The sequence below is a fragment of the Amblyomma americanum genome, chromosome 2 (genome assembly GCF_052857255.1).
Source record: "Amblyomma americanum isolate KBUSLIRL-KWMA chromosome 2, ASM5285725v1, whole genome shotgun sequence".
In the NCBI taxonomy this organism is placed as follows: domain Eukaryota; kingdom Metazoa; phylum Arthropoda; class Arachnida; order Ixodida; family Ixodidae; genus Amblyomma; species Amblyomma americanum.
In genome coordinates, this window is record NC_135498.1 from 39608048 (window position 1) to 39630289 (window position 22242).

Sequence of the window (22242 nt, forward strand, 5' to 3'; positions counted from 1 at the left end):
ATCTAATTCGAGCACCTCATCCTGTTCTTCATTAAATGGGATGTAATTGGCCGTAGTGATGTTAGGAAGAAAGTTGAAGCACAGTGTTGAAGGGCGAGCACTATGCTATCGTGATTTAGCGGACAGACTAGAACTGGGCATCTGATTCCTGATCAATTAGAATATATATTTATCAACATAGAAGACATAGAAGAATTCAACTGCATTATCGAGACGGTGACAGTTATTGTAATTAATCCTAATAAGAGGTGCAAATTGAAAGTGGCACAGGCCTACGCGCTTACATCCAGGCATGATGAATAGACAGCCGAAAGGTTGTGTATATATATATATATATATATATATATATATATATATATATATATATATATATATATATATATATATATATATATATATATATATATATATATATATATATATATATATATATATATATATATATATATATATATATGATTCGCAATAAGTAGAGTGCAAACACAATACACTGTACTGATGGCTGACTTAAATGCCAAAGTGGGCAAGAAGCAGGCAGAGGGTGACTATTGCATTGGTTCAAGGGACATCTGGAGTGTGCGTTGTACGGTTGAGCCTGCTTAATTAAATTCTCTGCTTTGCTTTGGCTGCGACGATGACGCGGCATTTTCCCGCATGCAGTGGCAGCAAGCAGAGGCGAGCGGATGTTGGGAAATGAGGAGATTGAGAGACAGTTCGGCAACAGTCTCCGTTTGGGAGCAATTTCTTTATTACGTGGAGAAAAAAAAAACATTAGCACCACTCTGGTTTATTCTATTGCCGTCCTCAACAAAGGAAAAAAACAACAGCATTCGAGGTTGGCAAATTTTCAAAGCGAAGATGACAACTGTCGCTTGAACGCATGTAAACACGGTAATCTGTTCATTTCCTCCACTTTTTTTTATAAAATCAGGAACTGCACCCAGCAGTGTTTCTCGCAGAGAAAGAATAAAGTGTGACTTATAAACGGACTTGTTCAGTTCTTAAATTTTCTTTTCCTAAAATGCGCATTAGGCTGCCTGTACGATTAGAAAAAAACAAGCTGACAAAAGAAAATGACACCTTGTGTTCGGTTCGCTCTCAGAGCTACCTTACATAGCAAAGCTACTATGTACACATATGGTACACGTATTTATATGTGCACTGGCACTTCGATGCACAAATATATAGGTACATGCTACCTTTATATACATATCTATAGGTTTCGAGCCGGCATAAATACCTCTAAAGGCAAGTAATAAGTATAAAGAAGTTAAAAGTAATGTCACTAAAGTACTGCCTGCGAGCGCTTGAAATTGTTTCTGCTAGCAAATGCCCACTTTAAAAACTTTTGCTATTACGTTTATTAGTCAACACCCACAGGTTCCTGAGAATTTAGGCCAAAAGTTTAAATCAGTTAAGCGGTGTAGAGGTGGCGCGAAAAACTTCGCACCTTTGTTAAAGAGAGATTAAGAATAGTATGTTAAAAAAGCTGCAGTGAGAAAGCTAAGACGTATAAATAGTTATGTCTGCAAATTATTTACAAGGCGCACCAAAATAGCGGTGAGATACATTAATTAAAAGGAAAAGGAAGCCATGCAGATATCTACGCGAAGACAGACCGGCGAACACGACGCAAAAAGCAAAAAGAAATACAATTACAAAACTGTAGACTGAACTCAGGTACAAAAAAAATCATGACTTATTTATAGTACTGAACAACGAAATTTTTTTCAAGAGATATTAGCCCGCTTTTTTTTCTTGTTCCGAAGTAACGCGCCAGGGCGAGGGAAGATATTCAACTAAAAATGGCGCATCCTGAAGAGTAAAAACATATGTTTGAAAAACATTAAAAGTCAACAGACCTTTGACATTTCTTATAAAGTGACCGTTTGGTTGGGCGCAAGATCAGCGTGACTCAAAAATGGGCGATTCAAAACTGGCGCTGCTTTGACAAATACTGTTTGATCATTCGGCTCGAGATGAGTTTAAACCGGCCAGAAGTAGTGTGAATGTTGTGCGACAATTCGCTCAGGTAGAAGCAAAGAAGGCTACGTCCTCTAAAGGCAAAAAAAGAAACATTGAAAAAGCGTTCTGCTTTGGTCATCACATCTCGTCCCATCTGACGCGTTGAAACGGGACGATGAAAAAAAAAATACGAAGAAAGTTTGTGAAAATGTGAAGGTGATCATTCCAGTGGCAAGTTCAGCTGCCTTCGTCGATGACACGAGATCTTCCGCGAGCACGCGCAAGGCGTGAGGAACGGAGGATTCCATCCACGCATGCTGCGGTGTCCGAAACCGTTCCAGGGCGAACCACTGGCTGCATCCGTCCTGCCTCGCACACACTCACATGCTAGATGCGCCGTTCACAGCTGTTCGGACAAAACTGCGTGAAGAGAGTCTATGTACAGATGATCGTAGTGGCACAGTCGTGGTTGAGGCGCGTGGAAGTTGCCGCTGCTCTCGCGAGCGCAGGCACCCCACTGCCTGCTCGTCTGTATGCACTCACGCGTACCTAACAAGGTGGTTCGTCACCCGTCTGTCCAACTTGAAAGCCCGTACGAAGGCCAGCTTCCCCTGGTTTTGATGCCAACGACCGTCGTATCGTGCACACGCTGTCCATGGACACTCCAGCGTCACCAGCGTCGAAGCGTGACACGTCGGAAGAGGAGGGGGGACCGAACGAGCCCTCCCTCAGAGGTGGCTGTTGACCGACGATTGCTGCTGAGATTTCCCATTGGTAGCGGGGCCGCCATCGACGGCGTGGTTGTGACTCGGCTCCTGCGGCTTGTTGTTCAGCTTGCTATGCTGGGTTCCGTAGATGAAGTAGCCCGTAAGTCCTGCAAAGAGGGAAAACAAAAGCAAACATTTAAACGAGAGTTGGAGGCTTTCAAAAGAGCTCGTGCCGGCGTTCGCGAGTCGTGCAAAGCTCGACTTTGCGCGCGTCATAGTACGTCATGCCACAGGGCTCTCACGGTCCTTCTGTGGACATTCCCGACTGAAGTCGTGTGCCATAGGCATGTATGCGTGCTTGAGCAGTGCACCGGGTTATGCATGGGCTGGAGCTGACTGCATTTTGTTCACAACCGATATAAACCATGAACTCAAACGCACTCTTGAAAGCAATACTGCGAAATTGTTAGCGTGGGTTATACATTCGGGACGTAGCTTTACGACGCTTTAAACATGTTCTCAGTTTGTACTCGAAATCAGAGGCTTTATTAAATTTGGGCATGACAATTCTTTTTTCAGATGACGCTGCCAGCTTGATAAGATGCGTTATCAATGTATGGAGGAGTGAGGTGGGGCCGCGTTCGTTCGTTTGAATACGTTCATCAGCTAGAGTATATTTTAAGTCTCAAGATAGTGAACGCGTAGTATTAGACACATACCGTATTTACTGGAAACAATTATTTTCGCATCAAGAAATACCTTCGTGAATGCTTGAGTACTCCAAGGTAAAAATGAACACAGTGATTTTGCTCACCTATTGCGACCCAGACGAGTAGACGAAGCCAGGTCAACCCGTGCAGTGTCGTCAGGAGAATAGTGTTCACCACGATGCTCAGGATGGGAAGAAAGGGAACGAAAGGCATCTGCGCAGCAGAGTAGAAGAAAGCAACACTGAAGCCCGCTCGCTACGTGGAAGCGGAAAGGAACGAGCATTTCCAAAGCAGTCGGCTAGCGCGTCACTGTTGACATGACTTATGAAACAAATTCTGCTGAATACGAAGAAGGATTGGAGTACATAAAAAGAAAGGCACAGCATGCAGTGGCTTGCAGATGAGTTTATTTTCCAATATCCCGCGCAAACATACGCCGGCATGTAGAAAATTTCAGTAATGCCCAAAAGCCATCGACATTGATATCACTATTATGATCCATAGCGCAGCAACAAAACAAATGACAAACACAAGCGCTAAGCGTTAGCGCTTGTGTTTGTCCCCTGTTTTGCTGCTGCGCTATGGATCATAACGCATACCCACTAGCCCGAACCCTCAGCTTGTTAAATTGATATCACAGTACCCTCTTTAGCTCTTACATGCATAGCTGGTTAGTGATTCCGGGAATTCGATTTATTTTTCCCACAGGGTGACAGAAGAAATCGATGCGCAGTATTTAGGAAATAAACACTGCGCGAAGTTAATGCTATATCTTTTTGCTTCCCTTCTTGACCTTCTCTTACGCACTGTTACTGATCTCAAGATTTTACGATTGCGTTTGTTTCAAGTTTCTTCAACGAAGCAACGCACTCAACATTAGCGAGGTTAAAACTGTGCACTGGTTAGTTAACAGGTACCGATAGTAAACGAAACAGAAATTACTAATGTACAAGCAATCATTAATCTGTATGCATGCATTCCTGCAAACATACGCCCAACATTTGAATAACGCCCAAAAGCCATTGACATTGATACCACAGTACCCTCTTTAACTCTTACATGCATAGCTGGTTACTGAGTCCGAGAATTCGATTTATATTTCTCATAGGGCGATAGAAGAAATTTATGGCCAGTATTAAGAAAATAAAACTTTGGGCGCTTTCGGTGGACTCACACCATCCACGTGACGAGTAACTGCCATAACGCTTCGAGCTCCAGGCGCAACCCACCTACCTAACTATAGCTACCCGGACATGGCAGATATGTTAGTTCTTGCGCTCTAATGGCGTTAGTGGTAAGAACACTATTTTTTTCTAAAGAATTGTCCTCCGGTCGAGTAACACTTCCCAGCCTAACCCTAGAAATAGCATAAAAGTTCGCCCTTTTCTGCAAACAGCATTCCCATTAGCGTTGAAGCTGCCCGTACCAGGAGCTGCGGGAATGGATGATCGTGGGGCCCACCTTGTATCGCTGTTCGGTGATTGCCTGCTCGTGGATAGCTATGAGGAAACACAGCGTCAGTAGGACCAGCAAGAGCACGATGAGAACGAGCACCGCCCACCAGACGCCGCCCGCGATCTCGGTCCAGAGGCTCTGCGCGTAGAAGCCCAGCACCAGCGTGTCGACCACAATGCCGAACACGCTAACCGAGATGACCAGGTCCGTGGACACCCCACCCAGCACGGAGGTCATGAAGCTGAAGCGCGGCTGGATCCGGCAGTGGCTGCCAGCGGACGCGGCGGAAGCCGGGCTGCCAGAGCCGTTGGCCTGCTTTTCGGTGATGGCTCCCATCTCTACGACGTCCTGTGATTGGTTCATGGAAACAAGGGAAACAAGAAAACAACGTATTGCAAAGTTACCATGAAACAGTCGCGGTTTGTAGACGCGAATTGGAGGCGTGTAAAGAGAGAAATAAAGACTAGAGGTGAAGAGGTCTGCCAGAGAAGCTTGTCTGGCATTAGCAGTAGCGGCAGTAGTAGGGGCCCTTGAAGGAAGCAGGCAAAGACCCAGTAACTGCATTTGCAGTGAGAAAACCTAAAAACACCTTATATTTGGCCGGTCTCTTGAATGAGGAAGAGTGTGAAGACGGAAGGTGGTCATGTCATAGTGCAATGTCCTACACAAGGGGCCGAGAATAAAAGCCCATGTCAACGCAAACCCAAAGGTGGAAACGATTTGAAGGCAGCCTGTTCGAAGAAACCCCCAAAATCTTCACATGGAGCTCGTTCCAGTGTGAGGAACATGAAGGCAAACTAATTGATAGCCCTTCTTCAGCGTGTCATGGTACCGTTGGCACTGTTGCGAATGTTATGCGCATACATTTGCATATGTGCTTCGATGCGGACAGTTCGTGCGTGCGTTTTGATCCCTTCCTAGAGAAGAGCGTTGTCACTTTCGCAAGAAATGTCAGCAAAACAACTGTGCGCCGACATGCGCCGCATGCCATTCCTTGGGCACCTCCTGTAGTCTATAGAATTTCGACAGCACCATCTTCGTTCTATGTCTCCCTCTTACTACTCTCCTTTCGCGTATCTTCCCGTACACAGTAGCAAGCCAAAGACAGGTTTCTCCGGATGAATTCTTCATCGCTCCTACTTTTAATGAGACCATCATCACATCACATAACCATGATCCAAGAAGCTAAAAACACGTCGTTACAATGGGCTTATAGTGAGCTAACCCGCCTCGCTTTTCACTGCCCGACAACTGTGAACAGCTGGTGTGTTGGCCAAGTGATTGTGACCAGCTTTCAGTCAAGCTTTCAGCCAAATAAAGCTGACGGCCGACAAGTGCGTTCGTCTCCGCAATGTGTGCACTCGTTATCATTTGTAAGTATTACGTTCTTAATAGCTATGCGCAGGAACATGAATGCATGATATTACGCACCCAGTAAAAAGGCAGCAATGAAAGCGCTATCTAACTGCAACCATGCAGCCTGGTACCTATAATATTGATATGTGGCGAAGGCAGAATGACATGAAAGAATGGAGAACGCGCGGACAGAAAGGGCTGAACAAGAAACAGTCTCTAACTGTGTCCAGTACTCTTCTAATTGATCTCAGAGAGGCGGTTGTCCTCTCCTCGACGTATTTGACATCATGTGCCTCAAGAACTCACCCACAAGCGAAATCGCCCAACTACAAAAACAGTGTCGTCGCTTCTTTTCGTTATTTCTTGCCGTTGCGTAATTCCAACACGCCGAAACCACCCAAATTCTTCATTCAGAAAACTGTATCTCACATTTGTTTTCTGGGTCAGCTACCAATGGCTATTCCTTGCGTTTACTTCGTAACCACTTCATTTGCCTTTTTTCTGATTACCTGTTGCTACACAGCCCATTATTATTGCTGAATTTTAAAACCTGTTCGCTGCATACGCTCAAGCCCCGCGACGATTTACAGCCCATGGTTCGAATGATAGGCTGAACTAGAATATATGCTGGCCCTCCACATGAGTCGTCTTGCCTTTATTACTCCCTTTGCGTTTTCCAGTCTATTTTCTAAGCCTCAAGAGCAACGAATTTGCAACTACGAGGATGTACAGGATCGGTGAAAAGTTCCCAGGCCACAGGGTCTGCTTTTGAGCAGTATAGTCTGGCAATTACGACACCTACGAAGCTCAGAATATCTTTAGAGGATAAAAGAAGCATCGTTCTAAACCATGAGAACCATGGTAGCTTTATCGGCATCTTAGGTGCCAGGATGTACCGATGAAAAGCAGATAATGTGGCCCGGAAACTTTTGACTAACCCTGTACCTAATAAGCCAACAAGAAGCTTTCCGAGTATTAAATGACATTCAAGCATAGTCGTCGCATTTGGGCGAAAACACAGGCGAATTCCACGCATGATATTTGAGGCGTTTTTGAAAACCGTACAATATTCGGAGCTATCCATGAGCTGACGTGTAATACTCAGATAATGATGTAACCTAATCATAATACAAACCATGTGTTCTATATTAATGTAAGTTAGCTTTCACGCTGAATTTATGCGACTCGGCTTAAGCAGAACATGCTTATCGTTTTAAATCAAAGCCTGCAACAAGCGAATGCCGCGATGGAGAGCTAGGTGCGTCTAGTTACAGAAGCTTCCATAGATGGCGCCAGCTGCACCAGCGACGAAGTGAAGGTACTGAGCAGCGATCAACCCGCCCAGCGGCCAGGCGCACCGCCGTCCGTTGTGCTGCCGAACTATTTGGCGGAATGACGCTTTACCTAAGCTCCGCCCCTGTTGTCTTGCCTTCATTGCCATGAAAAGCTGTCGTCGAGTTAGCTAACTGCAACACCTAGACTGATACTCATAATGAAGATAGTTGCGCCGACTGGAGTACAGAAGGACGGCATCTACGAGGAGCAACGCGCACGCACCTTCTTGGCGGGCTTCCTGTATCTGAAGATGATGATGCCGCCGCTGACGACGAGGTAGGCGAACAGCGTTCCGATGGACATCATCTCCACCAGGGTCTCGATGTCCAGAATGACCGCCAGAAGCGCGGCGAGCGCCGAGAACACGTACATGGCGATGAGCGGGATCTTGGTGCGCTTGTTGACGGTGCCGAACATGTGCATGATGAGGCCGTCGTCAGCCATGGCGTACGCGATCCTGGTGAGGGCGAACAGGGTGCCGATGAGCACCGTGGACATTCCGCACAGGGCGCCGATGATGACGACAATCTGCGAAAGAAAGCCAGGGATAGCCGGAGCAGAAATGCGTCAGCAGTGTGGGTAGCCTTTACACGGTTCAGTAAGAGGCAGAGGAAAGTAGATTTTGGCGGTACAATATGAACGTGGTGTGCACAATTTCCCATATCTGCTCCTAGGATACAAACCTGAACCTATAGCTGGAAAGTGTTAGCGGGGGGGGGGGGGGGGGGGGGTACGTTTGTAGGTTGTCAAATTCATACTAAGCCAGCTAGCTTCCTCAAGGAACAATATTTTTGTTTCCGCTCATCTTTTGCCAAAACTTTCATGCCACCGAAACTCAGACGGGCGCGGATAACATAAAACAATATTTAACGCGAACAGTTAGGCATCGTCAACAGCGGCCAACATACCGACAGTATATCAGCCTCAGTGTCAAGGAGCCATTCTGCTGAGGCAGGGCAGAATGGTGGGCCTGTTGGTATGGCATGTTAAAGAAGAAAATACCAGCCAAAAAAGACGAACACGCCAGGAGAGAACAACACCAGCCGTTGTCCTGTGTTGTTCTCTCCTGGTGTGTTCTTCTTTTTTGGCTGGTATTTTCTTCTTTAACATTCTGCTGAGTTCCTGATCGCTAGGGAGGTAGTGCGGGAGAACTTGAAATCTAAGATCAATAACTGCGGCACTATACGCTGGACTTGATTGCGTCTATGGTTTCAGTGTTTCACAGCGCTTGTTTTCTAGGGTTCATACGAACCTTATACAGCACAGGAGAGCTACAGACGCATAAACACGGAAGCACGTGCCGGCAACTGCTTCCCTGCCCGTGCTTATTGCAGCCCACAGCAGCATTCCCATTACGTAATTGCATTTTAGTTCTGGGTGACTAGCTCGGAGCCATCAGTCAACGGAAAGCAACTCCAGGTATGCAGTCGGCACGCACTCGGCCCCTGTGTTTACAGACGTCACTCAAAGTCACTCAAGGAGGTAATTGAAAGGAACTAAAAGCAAGAATAAAAAGTTCGTGCAGGCTGCACGAATTCCGTCTAAACAAAACAGATTGGTCATGGCTGAGGTGACACCGAGCACGTGCAATAGCATGTCCATAGCGTTGAGCTGATGCACTAACAGAAGTGACACGGATGCAATCACTGTATGACGCAGCTGCAGAACATTCCCGATGAGCAACACGACGGGGAATGTGCAGCGCACTCTCTACGAGCGCGCTTTGCAGACAGCAGCGTTTCCTGGCCCTGTCGAAGTAAAGGCTGCATCCGCTAAAACACGCTTGTGATTAATAATAATAATAATAATAATAATAATAATAATAATAATAATAATAATAATAATAATAATTGGTTTTGTGGGAAAGGAAATGGCGCAGTATCTGTCTCATATATCGTTGGACACCTGAACTGCGCCGTAAGAGAAGGGATAAAGGAGGGAGTGAAAGAAGAAAGGAAGCGAGAGGTGCCGTAGTGGAGGTCTCCGGAATAATTTCGACCACCTGGGGATCTTTAACGTGCACTGACATCGCACAGCACACGGGCGCCTTAGCATTTTTCCTCCATAAAAACGCAGCCGCCGCGGTCGGGTTCGAACCCGGGAACTCAGGATCAGTAGCCGAGCGCCCTGACCACTTCCAAACCAAGCTATGTAGCCATTGCAAGACGTATCCACTTATCGCACTGGCCTCAACTTGCACCGTCTGGTAGCGTAACAATTGCGGAGCGCGCAAGCACGTCACATAATTTATTTATCTCGAATACCCCAAAAGCCCCACAGGACATTACATAGCGGGACGGATTATAAATATAGAAAGCAAGACAAAATACACATTAAGTTGCGGGAGCCATCTTAGCAGCATCGCTCCCGCATGGGTCCTTGAACAATTACAAACAGGAGGTGTTTTTGTTTTCCTGGGAGAGAGAAAAACAGCTATTTCTGGAAAGTGTGCGAGCCTAAAACAACGCGGGCGCATTCCACACAACATGTGGTGTGACATGAGCACGAGGCTATTGCACACCACAGCGAAGTCCGCTGTGCTACTCAGGCGAATTCATTTCGTTTTGGCCGCTTAGCTTCCTGTTTTAATGCAATAGCACTACTAGGCGCATTTTCTGGTTTCGGACATACGTACCTTACTGAAGCCTGCTTTGTGGCAGGAGGCCTACCAGCCCACCGGGTTGTGGGCAACCCGCCAGGTGTGTGCACCTGGAGGCTTTTGTCCGGGTATTACCCGATGACTTTTAGTGTAAATGCATTGTGGTAAATGCTTTCAGGGTGAATGAAGGCCTACATAGTAAATTCCCTTTGCCAGGTGTGTACGCCTGGCAAACCTTTACCAATGTCTTTACCCAAAGGCATTTAGGGTAAATGCCTTTAGAGTGAGGGCCTTTGTATGAAAGCCTTTCTATAGAGACCTCTGCGTGAAGGCATTCCGGGTAAAGGTTTTTAGGCAGAAGGCCTTTAGGCCAAAGGTTTGGTTTGGTTTATGGCGGTTTAACGTCCCAAAGCGACTCAGGCTATGAGAGACGTCGTAGTGAAGTGCTCCGGAAATTTTGACCACCTAGGGTTCCTCAACGTGCACTGACATCCCGCAGTGCTCGGGCCACTAGAATTTCGCCTCCATCGAAATTCGACCGCCGCGACCGGGATCGAACCCGCGTCTTTCGGGCCAGCAGCTGAGCGCCATAACCAGTTGGCCACCACGGCGGCATAAAGGCCAAAGTGATTTATTATAAAGGCGGTTAGGTCAAATGCCTTTAGCACGTAAGGACCTTAGGTTCCCACCTTAACTAATGCTACTGCACGATCTTCCGCTATTAGCCATGCTGAACTATCTCAACATATTTTGTTCCTCTTTCTTTTATCTTTAGGAGCTGCGTTGTTAACGAGCCCGTAGAGGTGCGACTACAGAGAAAAACGAGGGCGGATGCTTTTTGAAGGCTGATTACACTCCGAGGCCTCACAACGTCTTTACTTATTTGACTCCAAATAAAGTTATAGGCTTTTTTCGGTAGCGGTAGGAGAATGCAAACGTTTTTTTCAGAACACGTTCGCACTGTTCAAGGAAACGGCGAAAGGAAGACCTAAAAGAACATGGCGAATGTCACGATACTAGGTGATTTCGCAAGTTTAATATTGACCTTATGCATACAAGAGAACCCGGCAGGACACCAAGTTGAGCAGAAAGAATAAAGGTTTGGTTTGGTTTATGGGGGTTTAACGTCCCAAAGCGACTCAGGCTATGAGAGACGCCGTAGTGAAGGGCTCCGGAAATTTCGACCACCCGGGGTTCTTTAACGAGCAGTGACATCGCACAATACACGGGCCTCTGGAATTTCGCCTTCATCGAAATTCGACCGCCGCGGCCGGGATCGAACCCGCGTCTTTCGGGCCAGCAGCCGAGCGCCTTAACCACTCAGCCACCGCGACGGCTTTAAAGAATAAAGGATTGTGACGAAGCAACAAGTGCGTCACTAGTGCCATAATTTTTAACCCCGTGTATCGTCTGATGTCCCACCATAAACGTCGCTAGCTAAAAGGCCTTACCTTTGTAAGGCTGCAATAAAATAAAAACCACCAGGCTTGTGTCCCTGACGTGCCTACTTTGCATGCACCGGGATGCTATGTTTCAACGTAAGAGTCGTGACAGCTTTTAAGGAAGGAAAGGTCCCTGTCCCGGTATCAAACACCACTGCCTCCTCACGAAGTCTCAACATTTCCTTTCCAGCACTCACCTTGGCCCATATCGCTCCTTTGTCTTCAAGCGCGTCCGGCAGGCCCGAGTCCGGCACGATGTCCTTGTAGTTGACCATGAGGGTGAGCACCGCGGACACGGCCACGTACAGCACGGTGACCACGGTCATGGAGATGAACGTGGCGATGGGCAGGGAGCGCTGCGGGTTCTTGGCCTCCTCGCCCGACGCGGCGATGGCGTCGAAGCCGACGTAGGCGAAGAAGCAGGCCGCCGACGCCGCCAGGATCCCGTGGACGCCGAAGGGCGCGAAGCCGCCGGTGTCCGGGTTGGTCCAGTTGCTGAAGTCCGCGTAGTAGCCGCCCACGCCGATGATGATGAACAGAACGAAGATGTTGACGCAGCAGAGGATGTTGTTGAGCCACGACGTGGCCTGCACGCCGACGGACATGAACGCCACGTAGATGACGATGATGCCGAGCGCCAGGAAGTCGGGGTACGAGGAGAGGTACGGGCCCGGCATCTCGCCCGTGGCGTTCGTGATGGCGCCCTTGATGGCGCCGTGCGTGAGCGAGTCTATGTACGCGCTGCAGGCGCGGGCCACGGCCGATATGCCGATGACGTTCTCGAGCACCACGTTCCAGCCGACGAAGAAGGCCCAGAACTCACCGACGCTAAAGTACGAGTACGAGTAGGCCGAGCCGGCCCGCGGGAAGCGCACGCCGAACTCGGCGTACGCGAGCGCGGCCAGCAGCGACGCGATGCCGGCCACCATGTAGGAGACGATGAGCGCCGGTCCGGCCGTGTTCTTGGCTACGGACGGGGTGAGCACGTAGATGCCGGAGCCCATCATGTGGCCGATACCCAGCAGCGTGATGTCGAACGTGGTCAGGCATCGCTTGAGGCTCGTCTGCATGTGGTCTGCGCCGGGCTCCTTGGTCCGCCGAAGCTTGTGCAGGAAAGTCGAGAACATCTTGCCGGCTCCCCCCTGCGGAGAAGACGCGCATTGGTGAGTCGGAGGCGCTGAACGTCTATGAATAAGCCTTAGGAAGTCAAGCCGAGTCTTGCTCACTTTGGAGTTCATTTTCCGAATAAAGCAATCGAAACTCGTTCTTTCTTGTAAACTGTATACGTTGCCGCAGTCAACGTTCTCAACTGGTCAAATGTATGAGTGTCTTCGCGTTTGGTTCGACCATAGCTTGTTGTCAGTGAAAGCCACGAAATTATGGCTAGTTGCCCAGCCTCGATCACCAGGAAAAAATTCGGCTACAGTACTTTCGAATTTTATGAAACAAAAAACGCTCACTTATCCTTTTCCATCCACCGTGGCAAATTCCGGTTAGAAAAAGCACTTTTTCATGCATTTTCAATGCCTTTTTTTTTCAACGAAGCTCACTCTTGTGGCTTAACACTGAGTGCGCGAGACAAGATAGCGAGTGAACGGAAATGGCGTCATACTTTCCGGAGAGCAAGGGGTCGTTGGTGACCGGTTATCTACGCGACGCCTTACAACCAAGCACGCTGGCATTCGGTCGTAAAAAGTACGGCCGCCCTTTTGACGAGCTCCGCCGATGCATATCAGAGGCACGAAACAGAATCCCAGATATGCGCGTACGTACACGCGTGGTCTAGAAACCCAGAATGTGACATACTTGTCGTCAGTGTCCATTGCGGTCAACGGCAATAAGAACAGACCTTTGATATCCATACCTGTGTATGTTCAACCACGTAAGCGCATTCCCCCTCACGCGATACCAAATCACACGCCGAGATAGGCATCTCAGTCGTAAAAGCAACGCCTCCAGTGCCCACACGAAGCAACACTCATCTTCCAAGAAAATCTACAGCGGTTTGAATGGTGAGCACTTGAGAATGCGTACACTGCGACTCGTTCACTGGAAAGCGTTGGAGTAGAGATACGCATAATCATGAAGCATTATATCAGAAGGCGACAGCAGAGAAGAAGGGTAAACTTTGATGGTCCACCAAAACTATCGAGAACCAACGTAAAACGTGTGTGGTTAGTGAGCATGAGACGAACTCCGTTTCAAACAAGTTCAGTGATAAGCACAAGACACTCACCTTCATCTTGGATAAAAAAGGCTTGCACAACCAGTCTCAAGGCACTAATCTTTCACAAATCAAAAAGACCGCGGAATCCTCGACGCGACAAGGCAGAAAAACTTCCCGCAAAACAACCGTGATTCCGGAGTGAACAGAGATCTGTCCAAGGAACTTGCTGTTTCTGGATACCGCTATCGAATTCCACTGAGGTAGTGACTTTATAACGAAAGCGACCCGGCTAGACGGAGGAAAAAGGATGAGCTGCCGTGACTGAGTTGCCGCGCTTCTGAGCTGCAGGAAAGCCGAGACCCGTCTGTGGCGCGCGACGAACCGCGAGTGATCCGCGCTGCTGACAGATGCGCGGAGCGCGAGCCACGGCGATTCAACGGAACGCGCCGCTTCGTATAGACCCGCGCGTACCCTCGCCGAGGGGGAGAGGGACGGGAAGCTCATTGGTCGATTCATTCCCATACAGCTCGCCGACGTCTCACCATGCCGCGCGTCGCCGCCGCCGCCGCGTGCTCGTACGAGTGAAACGAGCGACGGAGCGGCCGCTAAAGAAGAAGGGTACATAACGTTATGGTCGGCTCGTCAACTCAGCCTGGGATACGATGGCCCTTCTTGCCATCGCCCTCGAACCTTCGCACCGTCCCGCCACTTTCTCGCTTCACCATAACGTCACGCGGCCGTACACATGCACGCCAGATATCTCCTCCTCTCCCGCTAGCCCTTTTCCCTCTCTGTCCCCACCTACCTTTCTCTTAACCTCGCGTCCTCCTCTTCCATGAGCATTGCATCTAGCGTCGAAACCCCGCTTGTGGAACAGTACTTTTTGATGACGCTCAACGGAGCGGGCCGTGGGGTTGTCCTTGTATAGCTCAGCGCGGAACGCTGCCTGCTGCCCAGCTGCTGTAGGAACCCACGCCGGGCCCCAGATACGGGTTATGTAATGGTGAAAGCTCCAGCTCGAGAAGCCGCCGTAACAGTAAGCCAGACAAGGGGGAGAACGTTCTGAGACGGAGCGGGTGTCACTGCGGGCCGGCTTCTACGGTGCGAGTCCTGCCTCTCGTCTAACGCCCTTGAGTCAAGACGCCGCCGTGGCCACAAGGCACATAGCTACGCGCGGGGAAGTTGGAGGAAAGAGGTGGCGCAGCAGGATCCGAGACAAGCTGCTCGATGCAGGAAGAAGGTGTGTGCGATTGGCGAGAGGAAAGAAGAGATGTAGAGAAGCGGAGGCGGTCGAATCGAGGAATCGTACAGAAAGAAGGGCAGAAATGAGCAGTGCATCTGTCAAGCCGCGTACTTTGTCCCATCGAGTACGAAGCGCACAGGAGGAACCGTAAGTTAAGCAGTAAGGTTCGACAGGGGTTTGTGTGCGGTGTTCGTGGGAAAACCTGTGACGGATGGAGTTGAGGCTTCGGTGGCTTCAAAGCGTCGCGTACTGGTTTTCAAGGTTAAAAATGGAGGGAACGTATTGGCGAAATAATGCAACTCTGTTGTATGCGGCAGGCAAATTAAGAATGACGTCGGCGGGAACGCAAGTTAGCGCTTCTTCATTCACGTATACTTATACGCTAACTGCGGGAAAACCAAAATGCCGCTCGAAACAGCTCTCAGGTGCGATCTCCTCGGGTCAGGACGCTTGTCACTGCAGTGAGTGCTTGGTCATACAGTGACACCGGGATCGCATCCACCCACTACGGTTTTGTAGCGATAGCGGTAGCGACAACGCAAATTGGCGGAAAGTTTCATGACCACGGGGCTGCACTCTGGCCCATTGACCTGAGAGTTTTTCAAGCAGGTACATTGGACGGTCATATCGAATCAATGATAGAATTATTCTACAGGAGGCTTATGAAGAGAGAAAGGCGTTTGACAGCGACACTGCTCGTATCGGGTCCAAATGTAGATCGCGTATTTGTAAAATGTAATGAAGTAGTGCATCCTTTATCATCTTGGTCAAAAATTAATCGAACCCGACTGCGGCGGCCGCGTTTCGATGGAGGCGAAACGCGAAAGGCGCCCGTGCGCTTTATGATGTCAGTGCACCTTAATATCCCCAGGTGTTCGAAATTATTCCGGAACTCTTCACTACGGCACGTTTTTTTTTCTTTCGCTCTTACTTTCCTCATTCCCCTCACGGCGCGGTTAGAGTGTCCACCGAGAAGTGAGAAAGTTACCGCGTTTCATTCCCCTATATCCAATCAATCAAAATAAAGGTATGGTATTTCGGGCCAGCAATAAGGGAGTGCAAATGTCTAGTACGCTGATTTTGATATGTGACCAATACAAATCGTAAATGAACACAAAATACTTGAAGTCTACTTATCTTCTCACTGAAGCTGGGATGGTAATGTTCATTTTCGCTGGAAAAAAAACTTTCAGCCGTAGCTGGCGTTTTCTGACGATGTCAGGCCTTCCTACTTTTGAAAGCAAAGATGAAAATATATTTCGCTCTTTTTGTTTGTCAGCTAAACATATTTAACTAAGTCTGGTATGTTACCGCCAACGATTACAAACAGTATTCTTGCCTTGCAAAAGAGAATGGTCCGTTACACTGCCCATCCTGAACGTATGCCAACAACGAAGGAAGCATTTGTGTCGCGTAATTTGATACGAGGTGATCATTACTCATTTCGTTCATTGCCCACAATCTATATTTCACTCCCTCAAATTGCTACACTTTTAACATCTCTTGCATATCTGGATCTGTGCACATATGAGGCACCGGCCTTGGCACAATACAACGCTTTCGCACAAATTACAAGTTACACTCTTTAGCACACAATCCCCCCCCCCCCCGCCCCCCAAAAATTCCCGCAATTTCAAACATAAGAGCACAGTCAGCTGTAATTCAAACAACTGTGAATGCATTTTGTAAAATCATAGCCACTGCCCCCCCCCCCCCCCCCGTTTTTCATAAATATATATACATTTGACGCGCCTGCATTATTCATTACAATGTTCGTTAGTTGCTTTCTCACTTGTTTGATTTCTGTTCTTTATTTGTATCGTGTGACGTTCTCGCTACGTAAATTTATTCCTACGTTTATTTTTTCAGAATCTTTGCACTGCTTGCATGCCCTACTTTTGCTTCTGTTTTTTGTCGCGCTATATTTTCGAACACTAGGTGTATCAGATTTTGTTCTAAATTTGAGGCCCTTCATGATGATAAATCTCCCACGTTTTTTTAGTTTTTCTGCACTCTTGTCCCTATTATCTGCACTTTTTGACGATGTACGTATACAGACAAGTGTCCTTTTCTGAACTGATTTCAGCACGCATTTCGTGTTACATTATTTTCATTCATTGCGTGTCATCATCATCATCATCATGATCATCCTGACTACACCCACTGCAGGGCAAAGGCCTCTCCCATCTTTCTCCAATTAACCCTGTCCTTTGCCAGCTGCGCCCACCCTATGCCTGCAAACTTCTTAATCTCGTCCGCCTACCTAACCTTCTGCCCTAAACATTTCCCGTCTGCTGCAATGCAAACGATTCTTGGGCCTTTGTCAGGCAATACACGCGACTTTTAGCCCAGGAATCCATCCAATGACTACTGGAAAACAGTCTGAATGTGAAAAAATCTGGGCACTGACAAACCCTATAACTGCGCAATGCGAGGGTCTCGCTCGTATGTCTTGCTCGAAGGTACAAACGCAAGCGTTTTTGTATCTTCGCGCGCGCGCACGCCTCGACGGAAAAACCTGGCGCAGTAAAGATAAGCGCAGCGCAGCAAAGTGTCACAAGGCGAGCTCGGTCATGTGTTTGTGTCCAGATTCTTGGCACGGCACATTAATGGCCGTCGGAGAGAAAAGCGACAGTAGTATGTTTGGCGTCTGCCCGCGTGGTATTGTACTCGGGAAAAGACTTCCATCTCGTATGCATATACTTATCTACTTTCAGTGCAGAGGAACTTCCGAGCAGTAAAAGTAATGGCGGGCATTTTCAACGGCGGCATTACAGGCTCAGCAAGAATGCCACGGTTTTCCCGCCTCATCGTAGATATGCGTAGATATAGCCCTAGCGCACCTGATACGGTCGTCTCGTAGAGTTATCACACATACCTAAGTGTGTGTCATCAAAACACGGCGCAGGGGATCCAGGGGATAAGAGGAAGTAGGCCTGCATGCCGTGAGCTTTCCCATCTTTAACTGACTTGCGTCAAGGACCACTCCAGTTAGTCGGAATGGTGAACAGGCGCAAAGGTATTGTTACGGATACTTAACCACTATTGATTTCGAGCTCACCGCCTCGTTACGTGTCATGCTGCGCAGGCAGAAGTAAAGGTAAGTAGTTGCTACAATTCGGTTGGGTGGTGGACACGACAAGACTGCACATAGCCCGTAGCGCAACGATCGTCTGCTTGCACATAAAATAGCCATTTTTTAACATATAATACGCAATGAGACATTTATTTGTAATGTTCGTGGCATTTTTTCATCTAATGAACATTTTTTTTTTCAAAAGTGACTCCTTTCGTGGCAATACTCCCGATATTAGAAACGATTTCTCTCGATATTAATTTTCTATGGCAAGGCTCCGCTCCTTCTAAAACCATTTCCGCATTTCACCGAGAATTCCGAAGGTAAGCCTTATCATCACGACAGCGATGGATGATGATATCAACACGTAACATCAGCTAAAGAGATGGTGATGGAGGAGCATAATGCTTGGCGAAGTTTCGCCAGCAAGAATTTCTCCCGAGTGTTTGACGTCACAACGACACGAGATGCGTGAATATAACTTCGTCAGCCGATGAATCAGTTTTTAAAGAGCAGCTAATTAACACCGCACGAGGGATTGACAGGTCCGCCAAATCAACGCGAGAGAGTGGGTGAGGGAAGGCAGGGAGGTTGACCAAAAGGGTGTTGGGGTCGGCTACCCTGTTCTGAGGGAGAAAATGACAGGGAGAAAAAGAAGGAAAAAGAAAGAAATGATGACGTCACGAAAGCACTAGCGTGCGGCACTGTCACAACTTGCCGCGCAAGCCAGGGTGCCGTGACGAACCGGAAAAGTGGCTGGCAATCGTTCGTGGCTGGCCAAGCTAAAGCGTAACAGCAAATCAATAGTCAGCAGAACGACACAGGTGTGCATAAATAAAGAAGTCGTTTTTGCAAGCGAATGCTCTCCTTGTTCGCGTTCATGACAGCTAAGACGCAGTACGGCGTAGAGTTACGTTTAACTCGGCTTAATACTACTACTACTACTACTACTACTACTAATAATAATAATAATAATAATAATAATAATAATAATAATAATTGGTTTTGGGGGGAAAGGAAATGGCGCAGTATCTGTCTCATATCGTTGGACACCTGAACCGCGCCGTAAGGGAAGGGTAAAGGAGGGAGTGAAAGAAGAAAGGAAGAGAGATGTGCCGTAGTGGAGGGCTCCGGAATAATCTCGACCACCTGGGGATCTTTAACGTGCACTGACATCGCACAGCATACGGGAGCCTAAACGTTTTGCCTCCATAAAAACGCAGCCTCCGCGGTCGGGTTCGAACCCGGGAACTCCGGATCAGTAGTCGAGCGCCCTAACCACTGAGCCACCGCGGCGGGGCAGAACTCGGCTTCCGCAAACTGTCGTCAGAGGGAAATGTGCGGTTGCAGCAAACTAAAAAAAAAAGGTGGCTGGTCGTCTTGTTCCTCTGAGCACGCTTTCTCTGGCACTTTTGGCACACGTCATTGAACTGCGTGTCATATACGTTGCAGCAAGACATGCAGTTCCGCGTTATCAAAAGGATATATCTTTCCGACTCAGCTTGCTCCACGTACAAAGCTTTTGTGAAGTTAACCTTGACAGCCGGAGCTTTGGAAGTGTTCCCGATTGTGCAGCTACGCAGTCAGTAAGCTGCTCTGGAATTATGGCGCAGCTACACTACTTTACACTCTAAACACAAATACACCTATATGGGGGTAAAAAAGGGAGTAAGCTGCCCTCTAGAGCACACCTCTTGCTAAAAGGGTGTGCGCTAGAGGACAGTTTACTCCTTTGTTACTCCCTTTTTTAGAGTGTAGAGCTGGAATAATTGCAAGATATTGTATAATGTTTCCTTCTAGCTCAATGGGAATAACGCAGATGTGTAGTTCTTAGTGGGAGTGCAGCATAAACCGTTTGACGAACTGAACGGCTAAAAACTTCGCTATAGAGCTGCAGAAAAAGGCGAGCACAAATCTTCCTATGTAACTTCGCTGTAACAATACAACTTTAGCGCAGTACAGTGCGCTTTTTGGAGACCCTGCGACTGGTTAATTAAATTTAATAAGCTTAAATAACTTCTTTAAAACGACGTTATGCCATGTGTAAGCGAACTGCGTATACAAAATCGGGTGTCTTTCTAGACTAGTTGGTTCGGTTCTGTTACGTGTCTTTTTCGTCTGTGTCCGTTCTCTGCCAGCGCTGTGCGTCCCATATGTGTAGAAATATGTAGGACGACAGCACTACTACGATCATGAAGAGCATTTATATCTACGCAGTATTACACAGCGTTGCCCAAAGCTTAGACTTCATGGACCCAAATGATTATTGCATCTGTTATTGAAATGCCAATATGTGGGTACGCTCTGTGGCATCGCGTCTGAGTCGAGTCAGAACGGATTGCGGAACACTGTTAGACCACTGTAATAACGCGCAACACTAAATGTCTAGTTGGCTTCTATTAGAGAGTCACTGCCCAGCGTCAACTTAAGCGCAGCCGTACGGCTAGTAAGGAAAGCTATGCAGCTTTCTCAGAAACTTCGCAATTCAGGCAAAGTTCGCCCTGGTCTTGGGATCGAGCCCAGGACTATCGCCTGTCCGGGGTGGTCGCACTGCTAACTAAGCTAACCAGGAATGCTAGCAGACCGTAGAGCAAGGCCGAATTTGTCAACAACACGAAGAGAACGTTGTTAGACCAATGTGTGCAGGCTGTATTGAAGTGGAAGCTAGTGATTAATTGTTCCTTATTCAGGTTATGAAACAGTTTGAGAAAACAAATTAAGGTTCTGGTTTATTTTATGGGGGTTTAACATCCCAAAGCGACCCATGCTATGAGGGACGCCGTAGTAAAGGGTTCCGGAAATTTCGACCACCTGTGGTTTTTTTACGTGCACTGACATCGCACAGTACATGGACCTCTACAACTTCGCCTCCATCGAAATTCGACCGCCGCAGCCGGCATCGAACCCGCGTCTTTCGGGTCAGCAGCCGAGCGCCATAACCACTCAGCCACCGCGGCGGCTAAATAAATAAGGTTTTTCAACATTTTCTATTTTTTCTTATACATGACGAAACACTACAGGAATTTTATATCGATTACTACTTGTTTTTTCTGTTTACTTGTGTAAGTACACCCGCTTCTATTAATCATACACCTAAAGGAACAGAACAGATGTCTGAGGCACCATGTCAGGTCAGCGACCGATCTTAAATGCAAAAAGCTGGGTGCCGGTGAATGACTTACTTTGTGCTCTGCTGGCGTACATTGGAGACGCCGGCTCTTTATTACAGTCGGGGACGTAAAAATGCATCGAAAACAAGACATCCACAGCCTTCTGCTTCTGCGAGGCTCTAAAACATGAATGCATGCACAGCGCCAACACCGTTCATCGCCCTTCAGTCATCGTAAAGTTCGCGCGGGTTGTGAACACACGCGTGTGTACGTACAGCAGCCGATTTATTTACATTGTTGAGAACAGCGATCAAGAACGAGACAGAAAACGAAGAAGGTATCGCCGTCACATTGCCGTCTCTCGCTTCATTCGCGCTGTTCACAACAAAATATCCTTCAGCGTCTGGCGCAAACTGCTACCTTAGTATCTTCTATATATTGGTTCCACAAGATTGAATCCTTTCTATTTTTGATTCCACCCCGAATATGAACCCGGTTTCCATTTCTCTCGTTTCTACGATATATATGTTTTTACCTTTGAACTTTGCCATAGACACGTATGCGCCATTGAGGCAAGTGGATTTCTCGCTAGATATTCATAAAATGCGAGCACGCTCTCCAGAAAACTTGTAATATCAGGCTAGAAAGTTGTTCTCGCATTTATTTCATCTTTTTTTTATATTTAGGCATGAACTATCAGGAGTAAACAAGACCGCAAACGAATTCTCGAAGAGTCTGGAGAATGTCCTAAGCTGCGCAGTGCCCAGCAGCTATTGCAGGAGGGCCGCCCCAACACGATATGAAGCCTGCCACCAGTCAGACAGTAAAACAAATGTACCGTATGCATCGCTCTTCCAGACGTGTTGTGGACCATCGACCTCTTGGATCTGAAACCGGCGTTTGGCCAACATAGCCATGTATTTCGTCCTGTCCTCTTTTTATAGAACAGTATTTGTTGCAGATGTTCCTATCAACGCAACAGGTTGACAGCACGACGCCTACGAATGTAAGTGGGTGAGCTTCTTTAAGCTAGTTAGGCAGCAGTTTTTATTTTCTGTAGTGAACTGAACATTTATT

At 47.7% G+C, this 22242-nt stretch overlaps 1 protein-coding gene across 4 annotated transcripts in view; it reads right to left on the reverse strand.

Annotated features, from left to right (window-relative positions):
- Nucleotides 1-715: 715 nt before the first annotated feature.
- The window catches only part of LOC144121054 (cationic amino acid transporter 4-like), a 96693-nt gene continuing 75166 nt past the window's right edge, over nt 716-22242 (reverse strand). For 3 of the 4 annotated variants that reach the window (XM_077653978.1, XM_077653981.1, XM_077653980.1), the window contains exons 2-6: nt 11767-12711; nt 7751-8056; nt 4844-5185; nt 3487-3595; nt 716-2839 (exon numbers count right to left, since the gene is read on the reverse strand). In XM_077653978.1, coding sequence (XP_077510104.1) covers nt 2694-2839; nt 3487-3595; nt 4844-5185; nt 7751-8056; nt 11767-12711 — 1848 coding nt within the window. In that variant the 3' untranslated portion in view covers nt 716-2693. Of the gene's footprint in view, nt 2840-3486; nt 3596-4843; nt 5186-7750; nt 8057-11766; nt 12712-13805; nt 14332-22242 lie in introns of those variants that run through there. The other variant, XM_077653979.1, reaches the window with a different exon arrangement.